Below are 10,698 nucleotides of genomic sequence, written 5' to 3' on the forward strand. Positions count from 1 at the left end.
GATGTGCCTGCCACTGTACATGATGGATTGAAGGGACAAGTGGGCCAGCCACAAAGAGAAAACAGTCATGTGAGGGGTGTCATCTTGATCAAGGGAAGCCATTACGTGTCCAATTTGCATCCAGCCACAAGGCAGCAGCGAGACAGTGCATGAGGAACACGAGATATGATGGCTGATGTAAGCGCGTGTAGGACAGGCCATGAATCTCACAATTCCGCCATGAATCACAATTCTGCTAGTTTAGATCAAACTGACATAACCTTGAAGTGGAGAAGGAAAGGAGGAAAAGCATACAACATATTTGATGACATTGTGATGCATGTGTGTGTGTATATTGCTGGCTGCATGCGTGCATTCTAGCATACAGTAATCAGGTATCAGAAATGAAAGATTAAGTATATCTGGGGAGAGTGAGGTTTTTTGTGGGAGTGTTTCAAGTTTTATCAGGTTGTTGAACAAAGCAAGTGCTAAATGGTGTTTTACAAACATATTACACACTGTTATCCTGCTAATCCAGCTTCAAGAGAAAGGAAGTAATGATTGTGCAAAGAATTTTCTCAACCAGAACTGTTGAGATCAGTGAGATTTAAAATGCATGTAAATGTATGCAAATTGAAAATCTGAACATCTGGGAGAGATGACAGAGTACACTCAGACAACAGAAGGGAAAATGAGAGAGAGAGAGAGAGAGAGAGAGAGAGAGAGAGTTGTTGCTGTGATTATTTTCTAAATAGAAGCTGAGATCTCATTTACCTTCTAAAGCATGGGCAGTCGTGGCACTGTGACAGAAAAGCAGTATGCTGGACCCACCTGACTAATACACACTCAGGCCATATCCACACTAGCCATTTTTGCTGTTTTGATGAAATTTATTTTACGAAGAAGGAAAAATATCCATTTCACTGTAGAGATGATAACAGAAGGGATCAGAAATTCGATAAGACAGTTGTCTCTTCAAGGACCAGTAGAAACATGTTATCATGTCAGCAACGAACTTGCAGTACATGTAACAGGATACTCACCTCCAAGGCACTTTGAAAAGACTTGAGATTAGGGCTTCAGAACAATCATCCATCATGTGCAATCTCCAAGTGGCAAGGTAGGGTGTGTAATTTCCCCTATTCTGATAAGGCTAATGCATCATGCTACGACTCAATTACAAAAGCCTGTAAAAGCTATTATTAGAAATCCTCTGGTCCGATATCAGCCTTTCTGACTTGACCTCTGACCCATGCCTTCGCAATAAAAACTCAGCAGTTGACCTCTGGACTTGTGACTGGCTGTACAAGTCCAGCCTCACCTACACCCATTTCTCTTCGCTGTCTGTTTACTTTGGACCGATTCTGAGCAGCTTGAAGTCATATGCACCTTTTTCACAGCAACTAGTTTTGCAACGATATATACATGACAGGCCCAGGTGTTAGCCTACTAATGACATTCATTAAAGATATCTAAGTATAGGGCTCCAGGTAGAAAAATTCCAGAAGGTATTTCAGATATACACAGGAAAGGAGTTGAATTCCTTCCTATTTTGGAATTATCTTCAAATTCATGTTTGATGGTATATGGTCATGTAAACTGTATAGCATAGACAACTACTCCTGTGAATTCCTCTCATGCTAGGCACTATTTACATTACATTACATTTAGCAGACACTTTTTGTCCAAAGTGACTTATTATGTCAACTACATGACAAGGGACTACACTCCCCGGAGCCAGGAATCGAATAGACAACTTTCAGGCTACCACACGCTAGCCCAGCTCTTTAACGACTACACTACCACCGACCCTTATTTAGTTCTCTGGTCTGAGAAGAATCACCCTAAAGACTTGAAAAAATGGCAATAACAACCAAATATGACATGTTTCAAGACAATAAAAGTAATATGCAAGATTTTTTAAAATTTGTATTAATGCAATGTACTGTGTTTTGCCTGATTCTAGACTTCCTCTAGACTGATTTATGCAAGTTACACTGGACTGACTCTAGACTTCTTCCTCATTACAGCAGCAATGAGTCTTGAGAAGCATGAGGATTTCTGAGGCTTCTGTTCCTTTGTGGCCTGCTCTGGGTGTGTAGCATCCTCACAAGGTTGGACGACAGCACCAGTGGACTCTGCCAGACAAGAGTTGGAGGTGAAAAAGGTGAGAGTATTGTTTTCTACAAAATGTGCCTTGGTTCCACAAGATCTCTATGGTGCCACTACCAGCTATGTGCTAATACATAATGAAGATATGAGATAGACCTACCTGCAACAATATCAGCATGGAATCTGCTGTCAGGGGCAAGCTCCTTTTTGATGAGCCCTGTCTTACATTTCTGATTTAAACAGAGAAGAGCAAAATAAAATAAAATTAATTCAATTCAATTAGGCAATTTTATACGTCAGACATTTCAACTTAACTGATTTGTGAGAAATTCAACACATAGATTCAATATATTTGAGGTTTAATTTATATAAATCTTTACCTTATGAAAGATCTTGACTTTAGGTATTTTTTGTAGGAATTGAAGAATTCCCATTTTGATTGTCTTGCTCTTCTTTTTCTGAGAGGCATTGGAAGAGTTTTTGGTTTGATTTTCACAAACTGTATCCACCTTTGATGCCAGGGAGGAAAAGCTATACATCACATCCCTCACCATCGCATCAGTCAGTACCTTCAGAATGCCAGTTAGCAACTCTGATGGAGACTTGGAGGTGTGTGTGTCTTGTCCATCTAGCACCTCTCCAGATATGAAGCCAGGACAAGAGGCTGAAGCAGAAGCTGGAGCCAAAGAACCAGACTGTTCCATGGTCCCAGAGGCAGGAAGCTTGAAACAAGGGAGAAGGAAGTGCTTCGCTGTCTCCTCTGCATAGCTATGAACAAGCTGAGAGGCAATCTGCTTCTTCAAATGTTCATCGTCCCGAAACTTCAAAAGCACTGTGTCCGAAACACACTTGTGAGGGCCACTGCTGCTATCCTCCCTGAAGAGATCATAAATCTTACCAACCAGGTCCTGAGGGCTTGCAGTTAAGTTGGAGAGGGACTCCTGGATCTTCTCAGTAACTAGATTGAGATCTCCATGCTGAGAGGAACTACATGCCTCATCCTCCAAACCATGTCTCTCACTGACTGTCTTTACGACACTGACAATTGTGTCCAGAGATATACCACCATGGGATCCATTTTCCATTGAATTTCTCACACGAAAGTGCTTCTGTCTGATTATATTACCTCTGCCATCCACCTCAGAAATGGTCATTGTGCGAGGTAAGCTATCTTCAGTGGAGCTCCCTTCAGTGGATTTCGACCATGTACTCAGTGACATTCTGCTCTCTGTTTCCTCTGAGGATGTCTCAGTGATGTCTTGACCTGTTTCACCAACTACTTCTGTGATATTATTCAGCATCAAATTCAAAATGTCATGCACCATTTTGAGATCCTCTGATCTCTGTGAATCCCTCGAAATGCGAAGGTCTTTAATGCAAACAAGAGCATTACTAATTGTCTGTTTTGCATTACTTTCTGTGCAGTCTTTGGTCTGTTGCAAGTTCTTAGTCAAGAAGTTCTTAACTTTCTCTTGGAGCCCCCTAAACATCTCACAGGTTACACTCAACATGGTAGAGTTAAAATGTTTGATATTTTTCAGTCCAAAATTGGGCAAACTTCTCTCACTGGCCCCTTTGACATCAGAGCTGGCACTAGTCTTGCCTGATGTGGAATGCAAAATCGCCTGTATGCCTCCAACTACTGTCTCGACCACATCTGATGCAGTCGTTTGTACGGACAGGTGGCTGGCTGACCCTGTGAATGATTCGGCAGATTGCAGCAGAACCTGGCCCACATCTTTGGCTACTTGAGTATGTAGATCATCATGGCAAAGTTTGTGGATGGCATCAGTTAAGGGAGCAACTACTTCATCAGAGCCCTTGATACTGGTTTGACCATCAGATATAGTGGAACAACTACCATCTACTAGAAGGGACTCATAAACAATCTGATCAATGACGTCCATGGCAACAGAATCCAGATTTTTAGAGAAGTAATCAAGCCATGGCATGCTAGTCAGATTATCTTTCTCACAGCTGTTGTTGGAGACACGAGACTGCAGAGATGTGTGACTTCGGAGAAAGGTAGCTAAAACGTTGGTTACTTCTTCAAAAGCGTTAAGCTGAAATTCCACTCTTGATAATTTTTTCATGAATGGAATGGACACATCCTTGAACTTTTCACTGGTACTGTCTCCTGTCAAGTCGGATTGAAAGGTACTGAAGCTATCCTCAGAGATTGAAAAGCTTGAGGAAGTCAAATCGTTCAAGTAGAAAAGGAGACTGTCCTCATCGCTGCTGTTGGCTGATGGCACAGGTACCGATGTTCCTTGCACAATTGATTTTTGACCTTGTTTCAAAGGTTCAAGGTAGGATGAAATAACTGCTTTCAAGACATCCTTAGTGCAGGTGTTGAGCAGAATTGGACTAAATGGACCACCATGGTCACTGTGCACCTTACTGAGTGCACCAGAACCCAGTGGTCTAGTCACAACAAGAACTTGCTCACTCTGGGTCTGTCTTTCAAGTCCTGGTGATTCTGCCGTGTCATCCACATTCAACAAATCAGAGGCAATGGTTTGGCCTTGCTGAAAGGGAAGTTGTCCAAAAAACACTTTCAATTTCATCATGATTTTGTAATAAATCTTTTTTGCTTCTATTTGAACCTGGTTCTTTTTTGCCAGACTGGCATCAGTCTGAACTAAATCTCCATTATCCACAGTGCAAGTTCTCTCTGCTAACGACTGAACAACAGTTTTCATCTCCTTTACAAAGGTCTCAATGACACCAGCAGCAGTCTCCTCAATGGGCTGAAGAAAAAATCTAGATATATGATCATTTTTTACTGTTTCCTCTGCACAGCCTGTACTTGATGGAGCAGAGTGACAACTTTTCATTTTATCAACGAGGACTTCACTGACCGCAATGACCGCTGGCGTGATACATGGCTGAGGTGTTCGGCTTTGACCACCCAGTTCTTTGCACTCTGTGTTGACTTCCAGATCCTTTGCATGTGGTGGACACAGGTTAACACAGCCATTTTGACATGTCAAAGATTCAACAATTGATTTGACAGATGCCAGCCACCTCTTTGCAGGCTTGTCACCATCATGTCCCTCCAAGCAGGTTTCCATGGTGTTGATGACTTTAGTCATTGCTTCTCCCACAGTTGAGGCTAAAGCCAAATTGATGTTGTTGTCAGAGCCTACCTGGCCTTTTGCAGGAACCTCTCCATTTATGAAAGCATCCAGCTTCTGACTGACCTCTTTAACAAGCGTATCAGTGCTGGCAACCTTCTTGAGAGTAGCAAGGTTTGACAACTCTGGAGCTGCCCTCTTAACCTCAGCCATAGTTGAATTAATCTTCAACACTACGTCCTTTGCAATAGCAGTGCTTAACTCATCAGAGCCAGTGGTGGGTGGGAGGATGTTGAGTCTTCTCAATGTCTCCTGAATATTACATTGGATCTGCTCTTCTGATACACCAAGCTTTTCCAACAGCACAGACTGGGCCCTAAACAATATATAAATACATATAAATTATGCAATTTATTAGTATGACTAACTATTGAACTATTTAATTTTTTACTGTTGCATTCTAATTCATGTAAAAATTATTCTGCACCACATACCAGGTTTCTGAGTCATCCGAGAGGCTGATCGACTCCTCACAGGATGGAGGTGAGATGTTTCTCACTTTTGGAATTATTTCAGTCAGCACTCCATCCTTCAGAATCATGATGTCATGCTCATCCTCAATATAGCTCAAGTTGTTTTTTGGAGGAGAGCTATCAGCCTCAAGACATTTAGTGGTCTCCCGCACAGATAAGAACCGATCCGGTTCCTCTCTCAACACTTTGAGGAGCGCTGGGAGAACAAAGTGCATCGCACTCACTTTCACATGCCTCATCAAACTAATGGAGAAGGTGAAGAACTGCACCTTTGTCATCTGTTTGGAATACAAATGAACAAGTCATTTTTCACACACAAAGTCAATGCATGGGAAAACAATCATTTGGGATTCAAATGCAGAACCTTGACAAATGTTTCCTAAACTTCAAAAGAGGACACTCACTTGATTAGAAGTTGTCTGAGACAATGTATCCCATTCTCTGAAAAAAAAGTTAGACTTTTATGTTAAAGTTGTTATACTTTTACGCTAATTATTATGATTAAGGTTAAAGGTTAAAGGTTAAAGGTTAAGGTATAAAAGTAATGTGCTGTGATGCTCTTCATGCTGTAGATCATACAGTGGAATAAGAGAGATAACGTACGACTGTGAGAGCTCTGTCAGATATTCCGAAAGGGAAAAAAGCTCTTCCGGCAGCTTGCACATGGATGTACTGGGCTGTTCTCCCTCAGCAGGTGTCCTCGGAGAGGACTGTCCAGTCTGAGAAGTGGCGAAGGCAGGAGCTCCTTGCAATGAAGTAATGTGAATATGTCAGATTGGAAAGACCATTTGTCAACCCAGTCTTTTGAGGCAAATCTTTTTAATCGCGTTTTATTGCTAATGCCCACGTAAGACAGGTTGGATTTAAACACACACTCACAACAAACTATCTATCTATCTATCTATCTATCTATCTATCTATCTATCTATCTATCTATCAGAGTCAAGGGCCTTTTCTAGACTCTTTATGAATTTGTCTGGGGGTCATGCTCCTACCTGTGAGAATAACATTACATAATGCAACAGAAAGCATTCTTGGCATGCACTGGCAATGTCAGACAGTGGACTATCAAAATGAGCTTCGATGTCATTATCTTAAGCACCCAACAGTAGTAGCAATAGTAATCGTAGTAGCAGTAGCAGCAGTAATAGCAATGAATGTTTTAAATAACTTTACCTCTATCTGAGCTGGTGCTCCCTTCCTTTTCAGCGGCCTTCCCGCTGGACCTCATTATATCCTGTTAGAGAAAAATTCCAGGTTTCAAATTATTTGGCATTTGCATGTAGGATTAAGGAGACCCTAGATTGTTTTTGAAAAATAATGACAACAGCTAAAATTGCATCTAATGATTCAGATTCACAAATTGTGACACATGCTAAACAAAATGTTTGCCAAGAGTTTCACTAGATATTTCATATAGGCTATTATTTTTGAGTCTTGCTTTCATAATTTAGCTTGAAATTTGAATGACAAATTGATGAGGAAGTGATGAGCTGTGAATGATACCTACCTTGCGTCCTTAAATTCTGGTCTGATATTGAGAAACAAATCCATTTGACAGAGGAAATGTGTGGTTCTAACAGACCGCTTTCTCTAATGAACTTTCTGGAGCTTGACTGACAAAGTGTAAAATGCTTGATGACATCACAATGATTGATATCTATCCTATGATGTCACAACTGTCTGTGCATCAGCCAAAGAGGGAACTGTTCGAATGTTGCTCCCATAGAGAGATGCATTGCTCTAGCTTGTCAGCAGCTTAATGAAGGGTCTTTGGCTAAACTTACCCCCCAGAGAGAAGAAATAGGCCTACTTTTAAAATGTTTCAGTTTTTGGATTGTGACGTTTTCTCCTTCTTTTGACATGTCAGATCTCCGATTGCCATTATCGCCATATTTGTGTTCAGCCTTCAACAGCTGTTGCGTAGCCTATAGCTTAGCCGAGTGGATGGAATTATTTTGCAATATGAAGGAACAATCTAAATTTTTAAACCCCCCGCCGTACGTGTAGACATAGTTTACTGATCCAACAGACTCCCGAAAATAAAGAAAATTGGGTAACATTGTAGGTGTAGCGTAGTTAACAATTCCACTCAGCCTACCATTAAAATGTAACTTTTCATTAGGCCTATTTGTTTCATTATGAGACAGGCGTTTTTTTTCCCCCTGTAACATGAGCGCTATCTATTGATGCTATTTTGCAGACTTTCAGGGTTCTTACACACCATCACCAGTCTGCAGTAGCCTTTTTAATTGTAAGTCGCATATTGATATTGAACTCTAAGTAGCCTAAATGTTTCAGTGTAGCCTAGCCTAATTAGGCTATGCTTAAGCATGTCGTAGGCTAAATTCACACAGGAGGTATCTAATTTTATATTCGATACATTTTTGTTTTATTTCTTTTGGTTTAGCGTTAAAGAGAAATAGTTACCCACATTGTGCTTGGTTGCTATCTGGTTTATTTCTATGGTTGCAACCTAGCTCTGTAGCAGCGACAGTGAACTGAATCATTTCTGTTTTCGTTTTGCTAGCTGGAACTCCCTAGGATAACAAAAATGCGTGTCTGTGAAACACTTGTTCTGCTATAGGCCCTAAGGTGCAGTTGTCTATTTTCGTGATTTTATGTAATACTGTTAAAGGAATAGTTCGGCATTTTGGACATAGGACCTCATTTCCAACTTTACCGAGGTGATATAGGTCGGTGGAGACCGTTTTTATCGCGTTTACCCCCTTCCTTCAGTTGCAGCGTCCCCCTTTGCTAAGGCTGGTTTTGAGCTAACGCATTTCTACGGTAACATCAGTCTGACATCAACAACAGTCTTACTCACTCTACCGCACACCCGAGACAAGTCAATTAAAACGTCAGACTATCGATATACATGTCCGTGTTGATAGAATAATTTTAGAAATAAAACTAACCTTGCAACTCAATGATTTATTACATTTTGAGGGACTAGTTTCTCAATATCAATCCGCCACTGCCATACAGGGAACAAAGTAGGCTATTGCAATGCGATGCAAGGTTCGTTTTATTTCTAACATTGTTCCATCAACACAGGCATGTGCATTGATAGTCTGACGTTATAATTTATTTGTTACGGGTGTTCTGTGGAGTGTTTTCAGTGACAGGCTGGATGTTACCGTTGACTTGCGTTATCTCAGAACCAGGTTAGCATGAGATGAACGCTGCAACTCAAGGAAGCGCAGAAATTCACTGAAAATGGTCTTCACCGACCTACGTATATCACCCCGACTAAGTTGGAAATGAGGTCCTATGTCCAAAATTCCGAACTATTCCTTTAACCTGTCGCCTGTTTGATGCCATAACAAAAATTGTTCTGCTATCAGAATAAACGGCTGTGGTAGCCAAAGGGAGATTCAACGCCTCGTCTTAATACAACGCAAGAGAGGGTAAGCCTACTCTGCCGTTACATAGGCTATGCTTTCTATTTGAGGAAGGTAACTTCCAGCTGGTCACGCCAAATGTATTCTTCTGGCCCGGCCTGTATCCTAAGCAAAACGAATTCATTTGTGTGAGAGCTTATGTTATCTGATCATGTGTCCATTTTCACTTAGAGGAGAATCGGGACAAATGAAACACCTTTTAATTAAATGTAATTTACATAGACATCGTTAAACACTGAAAGTTAATATTTTGTCGCTAGCAACCTATCTGTCCTCTGTCAAATACATTTGCATTTACAGCTCTGAACAAGACCGAGTTATTTAAGGAGAAGTCAAACGTGCGTTTTGCGTGTAGTCAAAAGTAAGAATATAAATGTAAAGTAGGCCTATGTAGGCTACAGCATTTTCATACTGTTTCCACGTTTGCCCTCTTCAATCTAAAATCTCAATTTTAATAGCCTGCTAGATTCTAGTTGCAGGAGATGGCACCTACATTTAGGCTAGCCCACATATTAATTTATGTCAGTTCATCAGCCTAAAGCAGTTCTGTTGCATTTTATCTTATTTGTTTACTTGTATTAATCAGTTTGTAAGGATTGATAAAGATTAGGCTAAGATTGTGTGTTTTTTATATGCTATAAGCAAAGGGGTGTTCATAGAAAAGAAGGAGAAAGGAGAAGTAGCCTACAGATGAAAAAAGGTGTAGGCCTATTTGATGAGACAGACCCTTTGAGAACTGAGTCAGTCACACATTAAAACTTAACGGTTCTACATTATAGTATATTTCACTAGAACCCCCGGACTCCCTACACCCCCACCCACACATACAGACACATACACACTAATAACAGCTGAAAAATATGACTTCCTGTACTTACAGTTTTGTATGGCCAAACAGTGTTATGCTTGATGTATAAATCCGTACATCCTGCATCGATTATTTGATAATCAATATTTGAATATGATCATTCTTTGAGAGTGCACTTGCCACTCATACATTACAGTGGCAGCTTTGCATGTCATCCTTTATGACATCACAATGAACAGATATCCACATATTCCGGAATACTCTGCCTCAGTCCTGTTTGTACTATGGTAAAACAACAAGAGTCACAAAGATTCTATTCAAAGATTCTAATTTGGTATTTATTTGTACCATGGTAACACAACAAGAGTTGCAAAGATTCTATTCAAAGATTATAATCTGGTATTTATTTTGCCTTAGGCTATATTATATTAGGACCATTTCTTATTATCATTATTTTGTCTTTATTTTATATTAGGACCATTTAGGACTGTTTGACCATTTAGGTCCTCTCACTAGAGTTTGACTGACAATTTCATTGACCAATCAGAACACCAATGTTACTGGTTTTATGAGTAGCTTTCATTGACCCCATACCTTTCATGTTTACTCTAATGACATACGCTCACTGTGGAACTGTACAGTATAGGAACATTGCAGTTATGCTTGGAGCACTCTAAAATCTAAACCACACCATATTTTCCATGAATGTGTTAAAGCAACACTAAAGAGCTTTTGGTACCTTAAAGTAATGTTTCCAAAATCATTTCAGCGGTTCATCAACTCAT

The 10,698-nt window shown here is 40.3% G+C and overlaps 1 protein-coding gene across 1 annotated transcript; it reads right to left on the reverse strand.

The window, feature by feature from the left end:
• Window positions 1-1,900: 1,900 nt before the first annotated feature.
• Window positions 1,901-5,517, reverse strand: LOC134098012 (uncharacterized). The gene is made up of 3 exons (XM_062550961.1): window positions 2,472-5,517; window positions 2,252-2,321; window positions 1,901-2,117 (listed from the first exon to the last, which is right to left on the reverse strand). The coding sequence occupies exons 1-3, from the start codon at window positions 5,379-5,381 to the stop codon at window positions 1,972-1,974; spliced, it is 3,126 nt and encodes a 1,041-aa protein (XP_062406945.1). The 5' UTR covers window positions 5,382-5,517; the 3' UTR covers window positions 1,901-1,971.
• Between the last annotated feature and the right edge of the window lie 5,181 nt (window positions 5,518-10,698).

Source organism: Sardina pilchardus, chromosome 12 (genome assembly GCF_963854185.1).
Source record: "Sardina pilchardus chromosome 12, fSarPil1.1, whole genome shotgun sequence".
NCBI classification, from domain to species: Eukaryota; Metazoa; Chordata; class Actinopteri; order Clupeiformes; family Clupeidae; genus Sardina; species Sardina pilchardus.

Bases quoted from the DNA above. Each gene is read 5' to 3' on its own strand.
- LOC134098012 (XM_062550961.1), bottom strand. From the start codon at position 5,381: ATGGCTGAGGTTAAGAGGGCAGCTCCAGAGTTGTCAAACCTTGCTACT. The intron at 2,322-2,471 runs GTAAAGATTTAT...TGTTTAAATCAG, and splicing joins AAGTCAAGATCTTTCATAAG to AAATGTAAGACAGGGCTCAT. The intron at 2,118-2,251 runs GTAGGTCTATCT...CTTGTCTGGCAG, and splicing joins CCATGCTGATATTGTTGCAG to AGTCCACTGGTGCTGTCGTC.